This window comes from Callorhinus ursinus, unplaced genomic scaffold (assembly GCF_003265705.2).
Source record: "Callorhinus ursinus isolate GAN/ISIS: 27379988/994484 unplaced genomic scaffold, GSC_fseal_2.0 scaffold71, whole genome shotgun sequence".
NCBI classification, from domain to species: Eukaryota; Metazoa; Chordata; class Mammalia; order Carnivora; family Otariidae; genus Callorhinus; species Callorhinus ursinus.
Genome location: NW_027397133.1, coordinates 2,341,187 through 2,362,230, shown reverse-complemented (window position 1 = coordinate 2,362,230; position 21,044 = coordinate 2,341,187). Strand labels below are relative to the sequence as shown.

General features: G+C 57.0%; 3 protein-coding genes across 13 annotated transcripts in view; 1 reads left to right on the top strand and 2 right to left on the bottom strand.

Moving 5' to 3' along the window:
• Positions 1-21,044, top strand: part of LOC112807131 (galactoside 2-alpha-L-fucosyltransferase SEC1-like) — a 31,619-nt gene that overhangs the window by 245 nt on the left and 10,330 nt on the right. The window contains exons 1-5 of one of the 10 annotated variants that reach the window (XM_073886641.1): positions 1,375-1,489; positions 9,548-9,689; positions 10,738-10,900; positions 12,209-12,259; positions 18,671-18,789. In XM_073886641.1, coding sequence (XP_073742742.1) covers positions 18,688-18,789 — 102 coding nt within the window. In that variant the 5' untranslated portion in view covers positions 1,375-1,489; positions 9,548-9,689; positions 10,738-10,900; positions 12,209-12,259; positions 18,671-18,687. Of the gene's footprint in view, positions 1-1,374; positions 1,490-6,492; positions 6,610-7,981; positions 9,690-10,737; positions 10,901-12,208; positions 12,260-14,089; positions 14,149-16,388; positions 16,449-18,670; positions 18,790-21,044 lie in introns of those variants that run through there. The other 9 variants (XM_073886643.1, XM_073886640.1, XM_073886642.1 and 6 more) reach the window with 9 other exon arrangements.
• CA11 (carbonic anhydrase 11) lies at positions 16-5,222 on the bottom strand. Of its 2 annotated transcripts, XM_025850072.2 has the most exons (9): positions 4,847-5,222; positions 4,684-4,758; positions 3,801-3,943; positions 2,130-2,315; positions 1,806-1,901; positions 1,570-1,642; positions 1,314-1,468; positions 904-1,069; positions 16-139 (listed from the first exon to the last, which is right to left on the bottom strand). In XM_025850072.2, exons 1-9 carry the CDS (start codon positions 4,911-4,913, stop codon positions 114-116), a joined length of 987 nt encoding a protein of 328 aa, XP_025705857.1. In that variant the 5' UTR covers positions 4,914-5,222; the 3' UTR covers positions 16-113. The 2 variants fall into 2 exon arrangements, with proteins under 2 accessions (XP_025705857.1, XP_073742751.1); XM_073886650.1 differs by lacking the exon at positions 904-1,069.
• Positions 14,178-20,878, bottom strand: NTN5 (netrin 5). The gene is made up of 6 exons (XM_073886639.1): positions 20,245-20,878; positions 17,217-17,405; positions 16,928-17,077; positions 16,442-16,495; positions 16,146-16,226; positions 14,178-14,803 (listed from the first exon to the last, which is right to left on the bottom strand). The coding sequence occupies exons 1-6, from the start codon at positions 20,876-20,878 to the stop codon at positions 14,352-14,354; spliced, it is 1,560 nt and encodes a 519-aa protein (XP_073742740.1). The 3' UTR covers positions 14,178-14,351.

The window sequence follows — 21,044 nt, the reverse complement described above, 5'->3', positions numbered from 1 at the left end:
CCACTAAGAAACCGGAAGTATTCTGTCCCTTTAATAGCTTTGTTTTGGGGGGTGACTCCCCTCCCCGTGTGGGGAGACTTGGAAAGGACAGGCGCAATCCTCAGTGGGGAGTCTCAGCGACCATGGGGGGCACCATCCACTGTAAGACAGACGACACCGGCGGGGTAGCGTTAGTTTAGGGCACGATAGGTTGGACCCTGCAGAGGGTTTGCAGAGGGCGGGCGCTGGGCCGCGTAGGGCTCTACCACAAGGAGGCTGCGAAGGGGGAACCCGGCATGTACCAGGTCGAGAAGCTGGGGGAAACAGATTCTGGACCGGCAGTGGGTTTAAGCAGCAGGAAGGTGGAATAGGGACGTCCAGCTTCAGCATCAGACTGAACTAGGTGAAGGTGTTTATTGGGGGGAGGAGGGCAAACCATGTTGAGAAGCTAGAGGGGTGGCCGTGAGATCACAGGGTCGAACCACAGGAAGGCAGTAGAAAGGGAAGGGGATTGTACCATGTTGATTTTCAGGAAGGGGGTGTGTGTCAGATTATGGAACAACATGAGATTGTACCACATGGAAAACAGGGAAGGGATCCGGGCTGTACCATTTTGGAAAGCCGTCGTAATAGGAACCACAGCCCGGTGGGAAGCCAGGGAGCTCGGGTTATACAGCAAGTTGCAAGTTGCAAGCAGTGAAGAGGAAAGACAAATCACGGACCAGCAGTGGTCTGTGGCGTGGAGGTGGACTGTACCATGTGACACATACTTCGAAGGGAGAAAGAGCGAGTGCGAGCTTAGGAGGCTGGACCAAACAGAAACAGCAAAGGGGTGGGAAGGACTGTATCATATTGAGAAAAGAAGGGGAGACACATAGGCGGGTTAGACCAAGACGTGTGGAGGGGGTGCAGGCTGGACCATACCATGCAGGCGGTAGTTGGGGCCTCGGCAGCGCCTCTCGGGGTGCCGGGGGTCCCTGTTGCCCCTCAAGGCCCTGTGGGCCAAGGGCTGCAGGGGCCGGCCGTTACCGCTGAGGCTCTGGAAGATCTGGGACGGAGGATTCTGGCTCAGGAGTCTCAGGGAGTGCATCTGCCACGGAAGGGGGTGGGAAACTGAGAGTGAACAATAAACTGTCCGGGTCAATGGTCACAGAGGAAGCCCTGCCCCTGGAGCAGGTGGGCGGGGTCTTACTCGGCCCCAGCCCACCCCCAAAAGTTGTGTGACCCTGCTAGCGGTCAGACTTGGAAGGAGGAAGGAAGGTAGGTGAGGCCAAGGGGGATGCCCAGGCCAGGGAATGGGTTAGCAGGGCTGGAGGGGGCAGACAGAGGGTCACCTGGAGGGAGGTGATATTGAGGGCCCGGTCAATGAGGATCCAGGTGACAGTCTCTGAGCAGGGTGGGGTGCTGAGAGAGCCCTGATAAGTGATGAAGCCAAAGGATTCGGGGAACAGGAGCTCCAGGCTCAGGTCTTGAAGAAAGTAGGCATCGTCTGCAGGAATACCGGGCTAGGGTGAGGAGCAGTACCCCTCTTCAACTTCCCTCCTTTACACACACTGCTCCCCCCCCCCCACCAATGCACCAGGGACTTACTCTTGTATGAGATGCGGGTGATGGTGTCACGGTTAAGGAGGCGGCTGAGGAAGGGGTTCGAGCTGCCAGCCACCTATGTGGGGGTATGAGGTGAGGAGGTAGGCATCCAGAAGTCCAAGCCCCCAGTCCCTTCCTCCCCCAGGACCCAGGAGTCTCAACCTCCCAGATTCCCTCTTCCGCAGACCCAATGGCAGGCACCCAGCCCCTCCCTCCCTCAGAATCTTGCCTGGGCTCACATTGACAAAGAGGCTGAGAATGGCCAGGCCATTGGGGCCCCGGGAGGCGGCGCTGAGGTTCCCGTAGAGTTCTTGGTTGAAGTGGATGAGCTGCACCTGGGAGGGGAGCACAGAATGGGGTCCCCCAGCAGAAGGGGAGGAGAGAATGGGTATGGGTGCAGCCCTGGGCCCTTGGGGTCCCAAGTCAGGTTAAAGATTAGTGCTTGGCGGGCGGGGGGCAGTTCTGTGAAGGAGGGTGGGGTGAGGCATTAAGAGAAAGGTGAGGCGGGAGGAATTGGGGCAACTCAGGGTGAAGGTCAAGGGTCAGAGGTCAGTGGCCACCACCTCAGCAGAGAAGCCCTGGTGGTTGATCTGGTGTTCAGAGCCAGCTCCATCCCGTGCTCCAAATAGCAGTCGCAGTTCACTAAGCCGGTGGCTATAGAGGAGGGGACCCCCAGACACATTGACCACGGGCCGGGCTGCAGGTAGGAAGGAGACATGGCGGCCGGTGTTGTACAGCGTTCCCCGGAGCTGCAGGAGAGGTGCAAGCCGTTACAAGTTCAAAGAGGAAAAGTCTTTTCCCTCCTGTGTTCCACTCCTACATTTCCTGCTTCCATCAATCATTTAATCATTCAGCGTAGTTGGAACACTGGTGCTCAATATCGGTGAATTTACTCAACTAACAAATATCTATTGAGCTGCTACTGTGTGCTATGGATGCCAGGAAGGGAGCAATGAACAAGTAGACAAAAACCCTGGGCCTAATGGAACTCGTGTCCTAATGGAGCAGAAGGAGACAATAAATAATCACATAAGTAACTGCTTAATTAATTACATCTTATGCTCATGTAGGAAAGAACTGGGAGCTCAGGTAAAATGGGAAACCCAGCCTAGACTGGGGTGGGGGGGTGATGGGATGAGGAAAGGCCTTCATGAGAAAGTGACATTTGAATGGAGACCTAAAGGATAAGTAGGAACTTGTTGCAAAGAGCAGGGAGAAGGGCATTCTGGAAAGAGGAAACAGCAAGTGCAAAGGCCCTGAGGTAGCCTGTTTCCGTGCTAGTGCAGGGGCCAGTGGGACCAGTGCCTGGTGAGCAAAGGAGAGGTGATAGGAGCTAGATGGCAGGGCCTGTGGGCAATGATGGGATGTTTTGTATTTTTATTTAAATAATTATAAATAAATACATATATATGTATCTCACACCTGGCACAGTGCCAAGCACATGGTACTTGCTTTTGAAGTGTTAGTATTACTTAATCCCAATAGAAAGATTTTGAGCAGGGGCATGGTATGATCTGCTTTGTGTTTTTAAACATCTCTCTAGCTGTGGGGTGGAGAATGGATTGCGGTAGGCAGAGAACCAGGCCAGCTAGCACGCTACCGCACCAGTCCAGGTGCAAGGTGATGGTGGGGGCAGTGGAGGAGACACAAACTGACAAGATCTGAATGATATTTAGCAGGGAGACTAAAAAGGACCCAGACTGGACATGGGAATGAGGGCGAGAACGGGTTGGAAGTAGCTCCGGCTTTTGGCAGGGGCAGCTGAGTGAAGAGGGATGCCAGCTCTTATAAGAAATGGGATTGCAGAGTGGGTAAGAGCCTGGAGCTAGGACCACACTGCCTGGGTTTGAATCCGAGTGCTGACACTCTAGCTGTGTGACCTCAGATAAGTAACTCGATCTCTCTGTGCCCGAGTTTCTGCATCCTTAAAATAAGGGGAATAGCAGCATCTATCTCATGAGGTGGCTGGAAGGATTAGCAAGCTGATCAAGCTTTTAAAACCATGCCTGGCACAGGGAACAGTCTGTGTTACCATTGCTTTTATAGACATGGAAAAGCTAGGGAGCCATGTTTGGGGAGGGAAGAACAGGTGATCCATTTTAGAGTGTAAGGAGCCTCCTTTCCACCCAGTGCCTACCCCTTCTTACCCCAGGCGGGCCTTCCACCTCAGCACCCCACTCCCACTCATGCCCACCCCCAGGGGATTTGGTAACCCGTCCCACCAGACCCCTTACCTTCTCTCCCCCAGTGCTGAGTCTCAGTGGGGGCAGAAAGGGGTCATAAAGAACCCTCTTCAGCTCCACATCCACGGGGCTCTGCCGCTTCCCCACAGCACACAGACTCCAGGCTGCATTCACCAGGCCCCAGAAGGGAGGCCCTGGAGACAGGGGTGGGGCGGAGAGGATAGGGAGTCAGAAATAGGGACTGTATCCCAAACCTGGGATCTGCTGAGAAGGATGTGTTTTGGACTCCCGGATCCCAGGAGAGGAAGGGCAGGGAACAGGGACTCCTGGGTCTGAGGGAGGAGGGGGCTGGGATCCAGAATCCTGGGTCCTAGAACAATCTTGGAGGAGTTTCCAAAGACCATCTAGCATCCCCCCTTAACCAAACCTATCTGCCATTAAGTCACTGGGGGAAGGAACTACAACTCCCAGCAGGCCGGAGGGCAGCCAGCCTACCCATCCACCTCCTGCCTGCCCCAGAGCCCATGGGAGTTGTAGTTCTTTCAGTCTCTCTTGTCCCACAGCTGGAGAATGAATGTACCGGGGAGAGGAGTTGCAGGAGAGGGCTGGACGCGGCAGGGGACCCGGCCAGTGAACCTCTGGTTCCCAGCAGCAGCCAGACCTACCTGCCTTTTTCTCTGCAAACCCACACCCACACTCTCTCTTGCGCCCCCACACTCCTCCTTCCACTCACTCCCACTCACTACTTGAAATGCGCATATATAATGTCCCATGGTGAGCTGCTGGGGTTCAGAGGCTGGGCCCTACTCCCGAGGGAGGGAAGAGGGAAGGAAGGGGCTGGGACTCCTGGGTCCTGCAAGGAGGAGAGGGCTCCTGGGTTTGAGGAAGGAGGCACCCGGCAGCCCCAATTCCTGGGTCCCCGCCCTGGCTGCACCTGGCACGAAGTTTCCTTGGAGATTATCCTTGTAGCTCCACCAGTCCTCGGGGTCAGGTGCAGGTCCAATGTGAGCTGGGGAGAGAGCAGCCTGAACCCCTCTCCCTGGTACCCCACCCCCACCTTTCCCTCAGGGGCTCCCGCCCCAACCCCCGGGCCTTACCTGCCGCCCCCAGTGAGGCCCAGAGTACCAGCGCTCGAGGGGCGCTCAGAGGAGCTGCAGCCCCCATCCCCGGGAGGCCTCTGAGCGACCCCTTCCCAATGTCCTGGCCCCGTCTCTCAGCTCCTCCTTAGCCCTTCTGTGGGACCCTGTCCCCGCAGGACTTCCAGCCTGCCTCTCCTCCCTACGGGGAGTGCCGTTCCCCAAACACCGGGGCAGCGGGGGGACGGAGACCCCCCCAAACCCACTCCTCTCTGCTCTCCCCGCTCTCTGTGCCTCTCCTCTCCGCCAACCCTCCGACCCCCCTCTACCTCCCGGTCGTCCTACTTCTTTCTCTGCCTGCTGCTTCTCCCCGGGGTTACCTCCTGGGTTCTAGCGCACACCCCCTCTTTGCTCTCTTTTCTTCCAGCTCCCCCCAGCCACCTAACCCCATGTCTCCATCCTGCTTCTCCCTCCTCCTCCCGGGCTCCCTGGTCTCCAGCTTCCTTCTCTCCCAGTCTCCCCACCTCCTCCTGTTTCTCCGTCTCTCTCTTCCCTCGTCCCTGCTCCCTCCTCCCCCTCCCTCTCTGATCTCTCTCTGGGTGTTATTTAATTTTTTTTTGTCGTTGTTGTTGGCGGGGGGGCGGGTGATCTCACAGCGGCAAACACTCCTCGGACTGGCGGGAGGAGGGTGTCCCAGGGGCAGGATGGAGGGGTCATTGGGGGCTGATCCCCAGCTTCCAGCTGTGCGGGGGCGGGGGGGGGTGGCCCGGACACCTGGGGCCGGGAGCTGGCGGTTCGCATCCTCCGCAGAAGGGAGAAGGGGGGGCGCTTAAGGTGGAGCTGGGGGAGTCCTCCGAGGTCTCGGTGCTCGGGGCCGCCGGCGCCGTTAGACCCGCGGTCCCCCAGCTCGTGGGGACCCGGGTTGGAGCCTGCAGCAGAGCCTGCAGCCCCCGCCCAAATGCTCCAGTCGGCCTCGGCTGGGGGCCGCCTTAACGGGGCTGAGGGATCCCCGGGGAGACCGGGGTAGCGGTGCGGGCAGCTGACCAGGAGGGGGAGGCAGAGACCTGGAGAGGGACCGAGCGCCGGGAGGAGGAGCCGGGAAGGCCGAGGCGAGGCAGCCGGAGGTGAGGTCGGAGAACTGCAGAGGCTCAGGAAGGGAAGGGGAGCCTGAGGTGGATGCGGAGGGCCGTGGCGTAGGGACACAGCGTGCTGGAGCTGGGAGGGTCGCGGAGGGGTGGCGGAGGAGAGAAACAGAGACACAGTGAGAGGGAGATACGGGTAGAGTGATACAGAGAGAGGGAGAGATACTGATGGAGGCAGAGAGAGAAATACAGAGACACACACTTAGTCATAGGAGCAGAGACACCCACCCCGCCGGTCAGAGACGCGAGAACAAGCTGCCAGGCCAGGGGGGTGGCGGTGGGGAGACAGAAACCGAGAAGAGATCCAAAGCCAGAGAGACAGCCAACCCCAAAGAGAGAGCCGTAGAAACACAGAGAAAGAGGCAGGCAGACACACACACACACACACACACACACACTAGAGACCCTCATGCAGAGAAAGAGAGATCACCAGAGAGAAAGAGATGGCAGAGACGCAGAGAGCCAGAGAGAGGGAGAGAGACCCAGAAACAGACCAAGTGACATCAAGGGAGAGCGTAGAGTCAAAAAGACAGGCATTCAGAAAGAGAATTGAGAATGGGCATTCAAAGGCCCTAGAGATGGAGGGGACAGAGAAAGCCAAAGAGAGTCAGAAATGGAGAGAGAGAAAACGCAAGAAAGAAGGTATGTATTGTTTATCCATGGCCACATAACAAATTACCCCAAAACTCAGTGGCTCTGAGCAACAAGCATTTATTGTCTCACCGTATCTGAGGGTTTGGAGTTTGGGTGCGGCTTAGCTGGGGGGTTCAGCTCGGGGCCTCTGGTGAGGGTCCAGTTAGGCCCTTGGCCAGGGTGCAGTCACCCGGAGGCTCGACTGGGGCTGAGGAGCTCATCCAAGCTCCTCATCACTGTGCCTCTCTTGAGGGCTATAGGGGTGCTGCCTTGACCTCATAACATGGCTGCTGGCTTCCCCCGAGCGACTGATTAGAGAGGGAGAGAGAGAGATATCTTATAGGACCTAATCTCCAATGTCACACACCATCACTTCTGTTCTATTCTGTTCATCAGAAGTGAGTCACTACGTCTGGCCCACACTCAAAGGGAAAGAGATTAGGCTCCTCCTTTTGAAGAGTAGCAAAGAATTTATAGTCTTGTTTTATTTTTTATTATTTTTAATGTTTTTTTAAGATTTTATTTATTTATTTGAGAGAGAGAGGGAACACAAGCAGGGGGAGTGGGAGAGGGAGAAGCAGGCTCCCCGCTGAGCAGGGAGCCTGGAGCAGGACCCTGGGATCATGACCTGGAGCTGAAGGCAGATGCTTAACTGACTGAGCCACCCAGGCGCCCCCTATAGGCTTGTTTTAAAACCATCACAGGTTGGGGGGCCCCTGGGTGGCTCAGTCAGTCGAGCATCCAACTCTTGGTTTTGGCTCAGGTCATGATCTCAGGGTCGTGGGATCAAGCCCCCTGTCAGGCTCCACGCTTGGTGGAAAGTCTGCTTGGGATTTTTTCTCTCCCTCTCCCCCCACCCACACACCCCCTCCTGTGCGCTCTCACGCTCTCTCTCAAGTAAGTAAATAAATCTGAAAAAAAAAAATCAAGATTTTACTTTAAAAAAAAAACATCATTGTTGGGGGAGAAGAGGGGGACAGAACAATGGGGAGAAACGGACCCTTACAGACCCCTGAGGCTTACAGGTCAGTGCGACTTACTCAGAAACGCAGTAACATATGGAGAGAGAAGCTTGGAGAGGGAGGGAACCATGGAGACAGGGAAAAGAGGCAAAACAAAGAAAACAACAGCAATAACATCATCATCGTTGTCGTCGTCATAAATTACAGTAATACATAAAGTACCCAGGCAGGGCGCCTGGGTGGCTCAGTCGGTTAAGCGACTGCCTTCGGCTCAGGTCATGATCCTGGAGTCCCGGGATCGAGTCCCACATCGGGCTCCCTGCTCAGCGGGGAGTCTGCTTCTCCCTCTGACCCTCCACCCCTCTTGTGCGCTCTCTCTCTCTCTCTCTCAAATAAATAAATAAAATTTTTTTAAAAAAATAAAGTACCCAGGCAAAGTTCTGAGCACCTTCTGTGAACTCATGCATGTCATCCTCACAGCCGCCCGCCGAAGGAGAGGCTGTTATCCCATTTTACAGATGGGGAAACCAAGTGTCAGAGGGCGCAGGTGACTTGCCTAGAGTTACACAGGTAGGAAGTGGCGGAGCAGGGGAGGAAAACAGAGCAAAGAGGGACGAAGAAAACACGATGGAGGCGTCTGTGCAGAGAAGTGGGGAATGTGTCAGGAAGAGTGGCGGGGGGGGGGCAGCTCTGATGGAGAAATAAATCAGGAAGAAATGGCAGCCATCTTGGCCGGAATTTCCTAGACGCTGGGCCATGCCATGCGCTCAAAGCGGCCCCAGGAGGTGGTGGGGTTAGGATTAGCCCCATTATACAGATAGAACACTGAGGCTGGTCAGAGAGGGAAGTGACTCTCCCAAGATGGCGCAGGTTGAATGGTGCCCCCCAACACACACACCAAAAACTGCACCCAGAACCTAATGCACCCAGAGTGGGACCTAATTTGGCAAAAAGGTCTTTGCAGATGTAACTAAGTTATCATCCTAAATCACAATGACAAGTGTCCTTATAAGAGAAAGGCAGAGGGAGATTCGAGAGGACAATGTGAAGACAGATGCCGGGGTTGGTGTCGTCCTGCCACAAGCTGGGGAACGCCAGGAGCCACCAGAAGCTGCGAGATGCAAGGAAGGATCCTCTCCTGCAGCCTTCAGAGGGACTGTGGCCCTGCTGACACCTTGATTTGGGACTTCCGGCCTCCAGGACTGTGAGAGAATAAATTGCCATTGTTTTAAGCTGCGCAGTTTGTGGTCATTGTTTACAGCAGCCGACCCCAGGGGTGGGGAGAAATAATGAGAAAGGCGTGGAACTTTTCAGACAGAGACAATGAAGGAGCCAGAGATACATGGAGGGAGAGACAGACAAGACTGACAGTGCAGGAAGAGCAGGTTCTACCTACAAGTTGGCTCTCCTCCTCCAGGAAGCCCTCCCTGACTCCCCCCACCCCACCCCAAGCTGGGTCAGAGCCTGCTGTGCACATTCCTAATGCCCTGTGCTACCTCCATTAGCACACAGACCCCATTAGGGGAGGCACTCTGTGTCCTCTGTGTCCTCCCTCAAGGGCCCAGGCCTGATCCATCTCTGGGTCCCTGGCATCGCCCCCCAGAGGGTACATGGGGATCTTCAGGAGAGAAATCAAACAGGATCAAATAAGATGATGCTCCCGATGTGTCTCCCCAGAGACTCTGGCCCCCTCCTGTCTGCTGGGAGACAACTGGATTTCCTGCAAGGCCCAGTGAGGGCCTCGCCTCCAGGAAGTCTTCTCTGATCTAACAGACAAGGCCCCCTGCTGCCTCCATTATTACACATCGCACCAGATGTGACTGTGTGTAGGTCTGTCCCCTAGCACAGCCTCCCAGACGGGGAGCCCCTGCAGGGCAAGTACTGGGTCTGACTCAGGTCTCCATCCCAGCATTTCCCAGGGAGACCTCAGGAGAATATGTTTTTTGCATTTGCTTTCTTTTGTTTTGTTTTGTTTTTTTAAGTAGGCTCCACACCCATCGTGGAGCCCAGCGTGAAGCTCAAACTCATGAACCTGAGGATCAACACCTGCGCTGAGCTCAGGAGTCAGACCCTTAACCGACTGAGACACCCAGGCGCCCCAGGAGTATATGTTGAATAAACAAATAAGTGAGTGAAGGGGGCATTCAGAAATGGGTGAGAAAAAAAAAACTTTGCACGGGGGTTAAGAAGAAGGCTTTCTGGGGGGAGGTGACATATTCCTAACTCTTTTTCTGTCCGCATAACTGGGGTCCCAGCTCAAAACTCATTCTTTCCCCCCGGCCTTCCCCTCACAGACTCTCCTCCCTCTCCAGTGTACCCCTCATAGATCCCAGAGTTCACCTTGCCTCTGCTTTAGCCACAGCGGTCCCACTGAGGCCCAGCTCCCCTGGACGCGCTGGCCCCTCAGCCTCTCTCTTGGCGACCAAATCCTTCATCTGTCCTTCAAGACCTACCTCAAATAACAGTCTCTCTAAGAGACATTTCCTGATCTCCAGGCTAGGTTCACAGCCCTCTCGGGGCTCTCCCAGTGAACTGAGACACCTCAGTGATTGACCATAACGCTGTGCGAGTTTTGTTTTTATTTTTATTTTTTAAAGATTTTATTTATTTATTTGACAGAGAGAGACACAGCGAGAAAGAGAACACAAACAGGGGGAGAGGGAGAGGGAGAAGCAGGCTTCCCGCGGAGCAGGGAGCCCGATGTGGGGTCTGATCCCAGGACCCCAGGATCATGACCTGAGCCGAAGGCAGACGCTTAACGACTGAGCCACCCAGGCGCCCCTGTTTTTATTTTTTTTAAGTGTTTTATTTATTTAGGTAATCTCTGCACGCCATGTGGTATTCGAACTCACAACCCTGAGATCAAGAGTTGCATGCTCTTCGGACTTAGCCAGCCAGGCGCTACCATATCACTGATTTTTTTCTCACAGAGGACTGACCCTCTCCCTCCGGTGCTGAGACCTCCCATGGCTCCCCAGTGCCCCCGCCCAGAAGAAACACACACGCCTTCCGCCTGGCCTTAGAGGCCTCACAAGCCTTGGCTACCACCAATCCCCAGCCCCATCTCTCTTCTCCTACCATACCAGGCCCTTGAGCTTCCAGACCTTTGCACAAACTGTTGCCTCTAACTGGGGTTCTCTTTTCCCTCTTCTCTGCTGGGCAAATTCTTACGCAGGCTCTTATGTACTTCGGGAGTCTGCTTTTCCAGAAAGCCATCAGCAGTGGTGAGGTGGGCAGGAGCCTCCTCGGAGCTCTGGAAGCCACCTGACCCTGAGCCCCCATCAGAGCACACAGACTGGGCTCGATGCCCGGAGGCAGAGGGAAAGGCCAGGCCGGAGGTGGGTCCCAGATGTGGATTTCATGCCTATTTGTCTCGGTTGCTGGGAACAAAGTTTGGGTCATGGGGAACATATGGGGCTCGCCCTGCTCCTCACTTTCATCTCCTACCTCCCTGGCCCCTGGGTGGGAGGCAAGAAGGCCAGGGCTCTCCAGGCCTTGGTGGCTCCCACAGCCCCTCTCCACCTCCTCACCACTCCCTCAGGGAAGCCAGCAAATTGTGCAGATCAGTATTCTTGCCTTCTGGGCTCTGCTCTCCTGGGGGAGATGTGGCCACCGGACACTTGAATAATAACAAACTCAAATGGCTCTTCCTCTGTGCCAGGCTCTGTTCTAAGCCCGTTAAACCACAAAGTAACTCTTTCAATCCTCATAACATGCCCTGAGGCGCCTGCCTGCCTGGCCCAGTGAGTGGAAAGTGCTACTCTTGGGTCTCGGGGTTGTGGGTTCGAGTCCCACAGTGGGTGTAGAGATTGCTTAAAAATAAAATCTCAAAATAAGGGGTGCCTGGGTGGCTCAGTCATTAAGCATCTGCCTTCCGCTCAGGTCATGATCTCAGGGTCCTGGGATCAAGCCCCGCATAGGGCTCCCTGCTCCACGGGAAGCCTGCTTCTCCCTCTCCTGCTCCCACTCCCCCGGCTTGTGTTCCCTCTCTCACTGTGTTTCTCTCTGTCAAATAAATAAATAAAATCTTTTTTTAAAGGATTTTACTTATTTATTTGAGAGAGAGAGAATGAGAGAGACAGAAAGCACATGAAGGGGGGGCGGGTCAGAGGGAGAAGCAGACTCCCTGCCGAGCAGGGAGCCCGACGCGGGACTCGATCCAGGGACTCCAGGATCATGACCTGAGCCGAAGGCAGTTGCTTAACCAACTGAGCCACCCAGGCGCCCAATAAATAAAATCTTTAAAAAAATAAAATAAAATCTCAAAATAATAATAATAATAATAGGCCCCGTGAGTTACTTCCTATCATCATAATCATCCCAATTTTACAGATGAGAGAACTGAGGGACATGGAGAGATTCGAACCCAGGCAACCTGGCTTCGGAGTTTATGCCCTTCATGAAAATGGTCTGTCGAGCGGCGCCGTCCAATAGAACTTTCCGTGATGGTGGAAAAATGTTCTGTATCTGCTCTGTCCACTGTGCTAGCCACCAGCCACTTGAACTGTGGCTAATGCAACCAAGGAACCGAAAAAAAAAAAAAACCCTGCAGGATAATAAATTTATATTGTTTCACTTGCTGAGTCTGTGGTAATTTGTTATGGCAGCAATAGAAAACTAATACACTGGTTCTTCTCTCTTTCCAGGCACATAAGAGAATTCTACTTCCCCACCTTCATGCTATTTGGTGAAACCATGTGAGTATTCCTGAGCAGTGAGCTAGGAATGGAAGTGCTGAAGTCATTCTTGAGCCAAAGCATTTATTTCTTGTGTGGGACCATTCAGTTCTCTCTCTCCCTGCTGCAGTGATCAAGATGCCATGGGTTGCATTTGGTGCAGTGATAAGATGGTAGATGTCTCTCAGCCTTGAATGACTCTGTGGAGAACCATTCCCTAGTGACTTGTCTGGGACACATACACGACCAAGAAATCAATCTCCATTGTATCATTCCAACAGAGCTAGCTGAACCTGATTAATGGAAGGTCTCAATGAAGTGCAGGCACTAGCTTGCTGTTATATGAGGAAATGCATCCCAGGAAGAGAGAACAGCAAGGGCAAAGGCCCTGGGGCAAGTGAGCTTGAATTTTAAAGGAACTGGAAGGAGGTCAGTGTGGCTGAAGAGGTGCGAATGAGCGGGGGTTGTAGGAGGTAAGGTCAGTTATATGGTGGGAGTAGATCATGTAGGGCCCTGTAGGGCAGGGAAAGGGCTTTGGATTTTATTCTGAAAGAAAGGATTTGCTGATGGACAGGACACGCGGGGGGTGGGGAGGGGGCAGGGGGCAAATGCCCCACTAAATTGGCTTCAAGAGAGAACGGAAAAAGACAAGGAATATAGTTTTGCTGGAACAGAGAATGCTTCTTAGAAAATCCCTTAAAGAGGGGCGCCTGGGTGGCTCAGTTGGTTGAGCATCCAGCTCTTGGTTTCAGCTCAGGTCATGATCCCAGGGTCATGAGATCGAGCCCCGCCTCAGGCTCCACACTCAGTGTGAGTCTGCTTGAAATTCTCTCCTTCTCCTTCCCCCTCAGTCCCTCCCCCCATACTCTCTCTCGCTGTCTAAAATAAGTAAATAAAATCTCTAAAAAAAAAAGAAAGAAAAGAAAAGAAGAAGGAAATCCCTTAAAGACTCCTAACTGCTGCTTCAGAGATGCCCCCACCCTGGACCCAGCTGAAGCCAAAGACAAGTTTCCCAGATTTAGGATATTATTGGTGGCTTGGGGATTAAACAGTCACTTCCTGGAAGCTATTTCCTGCCTTTTTCGGTCTCATAAGTTGCATAGCAGAACCTTGACTGGCGGGCCTGTTCTCTCTTTCTAGTACCCTATGACATCATGGCCCACCCTGACCCTCCATTGGCGGAGAGGTCCACTTTCCTCTTGGGGAAGGAACAGGTTGTCTCTAGGCCCAAATGGACCCTAAGTCATATCCCTTCCTCTGAGAATCCCTCAAAGTACTCCCTCGGGGACTCTCCTGCAAAGATCACCCAAATTTGAAATGGTGTTGTCCATTGTGGCTGCAGGGGGCAGAGGTCAGGGTGGCAAGGAAGGTCCTAGGCCATGACAACCTTCCATGCCATAGTACTTACTGCTTTTTTTTTTTTTAGCTCCACTCCTCTGGCCTGTGGGTACCCAGCTGTTAGGTGGGAGTAAAATTCTGCTCAGCACCAAGTGATGCCGTACCACTCTGTGGCTCCCAATTGGCTATTCTCTCAGGAAAGCGTTTAGGCTGCACTTCCAAGACCAGATGAACCTCGGTCAGAACCCTCTTTGGATATTCACTCCAAGTCCTTTCATTCCTTTCTCAGAGACTATCCTAGGGCCCATCAGGAACACAAAGTGCCTAAGTGTGGAACTTTCTGGAAATCCGGCCCCGCTGTCCTTTCCTTCGGCTCATTTCCCGCCTTTTCTCTCCACCCTCCCTCCCACTGGCTTCTGGCCAATCGTCAGGCAACACAAATCTCACTAGCACGCAGTGATGTCATACCAGCTCTTTGATTGGATGAGGCGTTTTGTCCGGGAGCATAGCGGTCCTTCGCGCGCGTGGGTTTACTTCATCGGCCTCTGCGAGACCCTCCCAGCACATATCAGGTGCTGTAGCCGAAATTCCCCCCAAGATTTAAGACTTTATTAGGGTACTAGCCGCCCAGATCACAGGCCAAAAGTCCCTGCCCGACACCAAAAGTCTTGCTGGCGTTGTGCCGCCTTGGGGGGACGAGGGGGTTGTCCCTCGGCCTGCACGGTGCCGGCGCGTGCCAGTGACGTCAGGGGCTCCACGGCGTCTGATTGGCTCGCTAAGGGACGCGCCGTCGAAGTGGAAGGCTCACCTCACGGTCGCTTCCAAGTTCCTCCGTCGGCAGTGGAGGCGCCCAGCTGCGGCCCTGGTGCTCCGGCCCTGGATTTGGGGTGGGGGGCTGCAGGCCGCGGCAGCCCCCGGCGCGCTCCTCCAGCTGCAGCCGCCGCAGAGGCCGGGCCCAGCGTGGCCTCCAGGGCAGCGCGAGGCCGTGGCGGTCGAGGACTAGGCGCGCGGGGTCGGGGCGGCCGGCCGCGCTGCCCAGCAGCAGGTAGTCGGTGTCGGGCTGCAGGCGCAAGCAGCCGCAGGCCAGGTCGGCGCGGGGCACCCAGGCGTCCTGGCCGCCGCGGTGCACCGGCCGCGCCCGCTGCTTGTACACGGCCAGCACGCGCACAGCCAGCCGCTGCCACGCCGGGCCCGCCGCCTGCGACGCCAGCACCTGCGCGCGGAGAACTGCGGGGAGCGTTGCCGTCAGGCCCGGGCTGCGGGAGCCTCTGGGGTCACGCGGGGTCAGTCCCGGGGGGGGGGGGGGGGGGGGGCAAGACCCGGGGGTGGGCTCCCAGGATACCCTTCAGGAAGGAGAGAGACCTTAAACGTTTGAGGGTGAGAGGGCTGGGGGTCTGGCCCTGTGTCGTGAATGCTGGAGCCTTCTGGAGGAGACTTGGTCGAGTCGAGGAGGGCAGGGCTTGTGGAGTGTGAGGTGGGGTGCCAGGATTGTGATTAGGAAGGGTGGGGCGATGGAGGGCTCCTCCTGTGGGGGGGAGGCCAAACAGAGAGAGGAGCCTGGGAACATGGCACACGCCTTGTGGGACACTTTGGTTGGGGTTTATACTGGGAACAGCAGATGCCAGAATGACCTAAAGTGTGGGGAGGGTTGACTAGGGGGACTCTACAGTGTGTGTGGCTGGGAACAAGGCAGACGAGGCAGGTCCAGGGTCTTGAATGTGGCAGAGTCAAAAGATGTCAGAAGCAGAGCCCCTGGAAAAGGGTATTGCTCAGGGAGGGGCTCTGGGACAAATCTGGGGGCCAGAAGGAGGTCAGAACCTAGAACCTGAGGGTTGAGGTCATACTGGTGGTGATTCAAAAACATGTGCTCTCTGAAGGGCTGAGGTGAGACGTGTTGGGGGCAGGACTCTGGCTTACAAGCTAAGTCTAGGGGGCAGAAGATCCCTGTGGGAGGCAGGAGGAGAAGATTCCATCTTCCAAGTCCTAGACCAGTGGCCAGATGATGATTCTCAGAGAGGAGAGGCCTGGGGTCTTATGCCATTGAGGGAAGTCACAGGCTGGTCTGGATTCAAGGGCTGGGCTGCACTCCGGAGTATCTAAGAGATCTGAGGTACCTGAGGGCATAGGCCCTGAGGTCATGGGGCTGGTGTGGACTGGTGTGACCTGATGAATTAGGGGACTTTGGGGGCGAGCCTCTGGGGGAGTGGGGCTACGGTTCAGGATTTGGGACCCTGATGGGAGGCGGAAAGTGTCTAAGATAGGCAGGACCCTCCATTCAACCAGCACCCCTTTGTCCTTCCAACCCCAGGAGGTCCCCTTTCTCCCTCAAAGATGTCCGGCTGAAGGAGGCCAAGAACATGGGGAAAGAGGAGACATAGGAAGATAGGGAACACCCCCACTCCACTGCCCCTGCCCCCCTTTGTGTTCTGTCCCATTAGGTCCTAGATCAGGAAGGGTCCTTTAGAGTGCCCCTTCCCATTTAAGATGAGAGAGCTGAAGGTGGAGAAGGGCTGAGCAAGTCATCAGAACCCCTGAGTAGCTGCCGGCCATTTTTCTCCCCAGCACTCACCGTAGTCCTGCTGGCAGTACCTCCGAAGGCTCATGTGTACCCTGGTGTCCGAGACATTGCAGTAGTTTTGACATTGAGGGTCTGGGGAGGGTTAGGTCGTCTGCAATGGGTTCTGGAGGCCTGGACCACAGCGTCCGACCCTGCCCATCCCCCCATTCCATTATGATGGACAACTGGGGTACCCCACCCCTTGGGACTTGGCTCATTGGGCCACCCCTGGATCCCCACTTGGGGACCCAAGCAACCCATCCCTGATCCCTCTTGCTGTCAGTATTCTCCACACCAGCCTGTCTTACCAGAGCTGTAAGCACCAGGGGTAGTAGCAAGGGGGGTTGTTGCCTCTGGAATTCCTGAGAGAGACCAAAGGAAAACTTTCACCTTAGTGCCCCCTCCCCCGCAGCCGCCACCCCAACAGGAATCCAGGCATCCAGACCCCATGTCTATTCCCTTATGGCCCAAGAGTGCGAGCGCCCTTTGCCCTCCTCCTCCCAGGACCTGGAGTTGGTCCCTAGTCCCTTCTTCCTTCAGATCCAGGAATGTAGACCCCCCCCCAGCCCCCTCCTCCCTCAGACTCAGGAGTCCAGGCTCCTAGCCTCCTCCTTCCCAAGACCAAGGAGACTGGAATTTGAGTCCCCACCTCCCCCAGAGGCCCAGAGTCGGACCTCCAGCCTCTAGCTCCCATCTCCCAGGGACCCGGCCGTCAGCATCCTTGCCCACTGGAGAGCTGGGATGTCCCCTTCCCACCCCACTTAGGACTTGCAGCCCCGCCCCTTGTCACTCACGCTGGCAGGGCATCTGGGGAGAGCGGCTCTGCTGGTAGCCGGGACCACAGCGGTTGCACGTGAGGCCGGTGACCCCTAACTTGCAGGGGCACTGCCCACTGGTTTGGTTGCAGACGCCCCCCGTGGCCCCGATCGGGTGACACTGGCAGGCTACATGAGGAGAGGAGCTGGGGACCTGGGGTGTCAGGGCCCCAGAGGTTCCTTCCCAGTCCCCGCCCCCCCGCCCGCCAGCCCCAGGAGTCGGGCCCTGCATCCTTTCCCTCTGGGCCAGGCTTCGGGCCACACTCACCCCTGCAGGCCTTGCGGCTGGTGACAGGCTGGCTGGGGTCCCTCCAGAACCCCGGCTGGCAGTAGTGACAGTGTCGCCCGGCCGTGTGGTGGCGGCACCGCTCACAGACACCCCCGCTCCGGCCGCCGGACAGCCGGAAGAGCTCCGAGTTGAACCTGCAGCGTCGGGCGTGCTGGTTGCAGGAGCAGGCTAGAGACAGGACGGGGCAGGCGCATCAGGCTCCCGCCTTCCCTTCCCGGTCCCCAGCTTTCCCCCCCACTGCCCCCCCCCCAGAGGTCCCAGACCCTGCTCATTCTCATCTTTAAGGTGGGTGCACCGGACTGGAGTGGGCGAGCCTGAGGGGCCTGATGGACCTGAACGTCTGTGTGAAACTGGGGGCTCAGGGAGGAGTGGCCACTCCAGAGGCGCAGGCTGTGGGGTCAACCCTGCCCCCACATGTCCACTCCCCACTGTGCTCCTTGGGCAAGTGACTTCTTTCTGTAGCTCGGTCTCCTCCTCTGTAAGATGGCAGTCACAGTGTCCACTCCGTGAGGTTGAAAGGAAACCAAAAGGATATAAAGGGCTCGACCCAGGGCCCGTGACACAGAGCAGGCATTTGGGGCTCAGTGTGCTTCGTTCTCAGAGCGGCTCCGTGAGGCTTGCATCTTGCCAATGCGAAAACGGGGGCGCAGAGAGGCCAAGTCATTTGCCCAAAGTAACACAGCCCAGGGGCAGTCCCAGGTAGGCTCAGCACCCAGGGCTTCTGGCTTCAGAGTCTGTGCTCTTGGCAACCAGGCTGCAGCGTGGCCCACGACTGGCGTGAGGATCCTGGGCGGTTTACATGCACGCGTGTGTTCCTGCAGAGCGCTGATCGGTGAGGCTGTGGCTCCTGAACCTTAACTACTTCTCAGTTACTGAGAAACGTTAAAGAAGAAACCACACAGCTTCCAGGGCCCACCCCCAGGCCTTCTGCTGGGCCCAGGGATCTGTGTTTCTAGCCAGCGTTTCTGAGTGAGATGCCGCGGGAGGGGGTTCATGGACCATTCTTGGGAGAGGTTTAAGGAGTTTCTGACTCCCGAGGGGTTCGGGAGGCCTCGGCTGGCAGGTGCCGAGAACACAGAGGGGCAGCAGTGGGAAGTCAGGACGCCGAAGCAGCTGTGTGTTCTTGGAAGAACGACTCGCCTCCCTAAACCTTGGTTTCCTCCTGTGCAGTGGGGATCTCAGCCCCTCTCTCCCAGGGTTGTCAGGGGCCTTAAGAGGTAGCAGTACTCTTCAGGTTATTGGTGGGAAGAATCAGGCTTTGGATTCTTTCTGACCTGAGGGTGATCACTTCACCTCACTTCCGTCTGGAAGACTCAGGTGGCGGAAAGGGGTTCAGAGCACCGTGCCTATAAAGCCGGCAGCTCTGCCACAGGACGCGGTCCCACGCTGTCCGAGACCCTGCTTTATCACAACATCGTCGGCTTCTTACCCAGGTTCAGAGGCCAGTGCCATGCTCAGCTTGGGGCAATGTGGTGATCCTCAGAGGGACGACCTTCCCAGCTCCCAGGCGGCGTCCAGGCCCAGGATGAACCAAATCCCACCCCGAGGCAATGTGAGTCTCCCCTCCTCCCCGTCCGCATCCTGCAGGGGCCTCGGGTCTGGCTGGTGGGAATGGACCAGAGGTGGTGGGGGTGGAGGGTCTAGGAAGACCCCAGGGGGGATGAGGACAGAGTGGGGAGCCAAGGGTGGTGGGGCGGGCTGTAAGTTCCTCCACGGGGCAGGGCAGAAAGGAAGAGAGGAGGGAGTGGGTAAAGAACTGGAGGGTGGAGAGAGAGGAGGGGGGGGTGTGTGTGTGTGTCTATCTGTTGGTAGAATAGAGGTACTTCCCAGGGCCTGGTACCACACTCAGACCCTCTAGCCAGGCCTGCAGGCTGGCGTGGAAGGAGGGCTGTCTCTGAGGAGGGGCTGCTGGAGCAATGGAGAAGGGCCCGGGCTCTGGAAGCTCCAGGTCTGGAAACACGGGGGAGGGGAGAGGGTGTGGACTGGGCCTGGGGAGCGCTGGTCTAGCTGCATGGCCCCGTGGATCGCCCATTATCTAGGAAGGTCTGCCTCCTGAGTCCAGTCCCAGCACCGCCCCTTGCTGGCGTTGAGCCTTAAGGCAAGTGGTGCATCCCCTCGAGGGGGCCCCCCCCTTCTTCATCTGGGGAATGGTAACATTGGTAGATGCGAAGCAAGCTCTTCTTCGGTGCCAGGTACCACACTAAGCTTTATTCTAAGGATGCATATCGACCCACTGGATGTTCACTACAGCCTGTGAAAGAAATGCTGTTACTGTCCCCACTTTACAGGCGAGGAGGTGGAGGCACAGAGAGGTCAAGTCACTTGCCTGTGGTCACACAGCTGGGAAGCAGAGGAGCTGGGATTTGAGCCCAGGCTGGCTGGCTGGCTGGCTCGCTGCCGAGCCTGTGTGCCTATCTGTCACCCTAGAGTACCTAGTGTGACGGCCCCTGACAGGAGTTTGGCAGGGACAAGCCAAGACCCCCCCCCCCACTGGACTCCCTGAGCTCAGATTCGGACCCTGCCACTCACTAGCTGTGTGTCCTTGTGCAAGGGACTTCTCACCTCTAGGCTCATCTCCTCGTCTATGAAACGGACCTGATGATAAAACCCGCCTGGTACATAGGTGATCGGTACGTAGGTACTTAATGAGTAAATACATCCCCCGTGTGGTGGGTCTGATGCGTTGGGAGGTCCTGCTGCCTTGCTTCCCACGCTCATGCAGGAAATGTTATTCGCAGCAGCATCTGATGGCGTGTGGGGCAGACACTGGGTGTGTGGGGGGAGGCGGCAGGGACTGGGGCAGGCAGGTGGAGCACAGGTGGGAGGCTGTGGGGGAGGGGAAGAGAGGAACCAGCTCAGGAGCAGTGGGGGTGAAGCGAGGAGCAAGGCGCCCTAGGGAGGGAGAGAGCACAGTGCCTGTGGGGACCAGGGACCAATCTGCTGGAGAGTCGGGCGGGGGGCCGGGCTAGGGGTGGGTGAGAGCGGGAGGGGGGGGCCCAGGACTCACGCAGGCAAGGGTGGGGGTGCCAGGGCGTGGCAGGCCGCCAGGGCCAGTCTCGATGGGATGGGCGGCAGCTCTCGCACCCAGGGCCGGTGGTGTGGTGGCGGCAGCGACAGCGGGGGGGCCGGGCGCGGGCGGCACAGCGGGCTGCGTGGCCGTGGCATTGGCAGCGGCCCCTCACTCCAGCCGCTGCCAGCCCTGCCCGGCCCCCGAACTCCATGCGGAGGTGACTGACCACCACGCTGGATTTAGGGCCCGGTGGGGCTCGGAAGGTCACCTTCTCGGGGCCCCCCAAGGCCCCAGGCCAGGCGGGTCTGCGCCACAGCGATCTCCAGGGACCTCCGGTGGCCCAGGCGGCAGACAGGACCAGGGCTGGGGATCCTGGGGTGCAGAAGCGCAGGCTGACAGACGTCAGGAGGAAGGGGCCACCCAGGGCCAGGGTTAGACTGCCATTGCAGGTGGCCCGGGGGCTAAGGTCTGCCCCCAGGGAGAGGGCACAGGCCTGGGGACAGGAGGCCGCTATGCCAGCCAGCCGGGTCACTGGTGGGAGGCAGAAGCGGGGGCGGCCACCTGGATGGTAACATGGGTCTGCGGTGGTGGCCTGGCTCAGGAGGAGCAAGAGGGCAAAGGTCACGGGCATGGTCCTAGCAGAGCAAGTACCTGGAGAGGAGAGGAGTGATCAGGCTGAGGGCCTCAGGCTGCCCTCATGGGTCAGCCTCCACCCCGCTCCCCGCCCCCAGGCTCTCTGAGGAACCCCCGGCATTCCACCCCCAGCCCTGCCCAAGCCCCCCTCCCCGGCTGCTTCT

What these genes read in the sequence shown, in the direction of transcription:
- CA11 (XM_025850072.2), bottom strand. Translation starts at nt 4,913, where the DNA reads ATGGGGGCTGCAGCTCCTCTGAGCGCCCCTCGAGCGCTGGTACTCTGG. An exon ending in GGCCTCACTGGGGGCGGCAG is followed by an intron (nt 4,759 to 4,846) that starts GTAAGGCCCGGG and finishes CTCTCTCCCCAG; the next exon opens with CTCACATTGGACCTGCACCT. An exon ending in CCCCAACTACCGCCTGCATG is followed by an intron (nt 140 to 903) that starts GTATGGTCCAGC and finishes TCTGTCTTACAG; the next exon opens with TGGATGGTGCCCCCCATGGT.
- NTN5 (XM_073886639.1), bottom strand. Translation starts at nt 20,878, where the DNA reads ATGCCCGTGACCTTTGCCCTCTTGCTCCTCCTGAGCCAGGCCACCACC. An exon ending in GCACCCCCACCCTTGCCTGC is followed by an intron (nt 17,406 to 20,244) that starts GTGAGTCCTGGG and finishes TCCTGTCTCTAG; the next exon opens with CCTGCTCCTGCAACCAGCAC. An exon ending in TCCCCAGATGCCCTGCCAGC is followed by an intron (nt 16,496 to 16,927) that starts GTGAGTGACAAG and finishes GGTCTCTCTCAG; the next exon opens with GAATTCCAGAGGCAACAACC.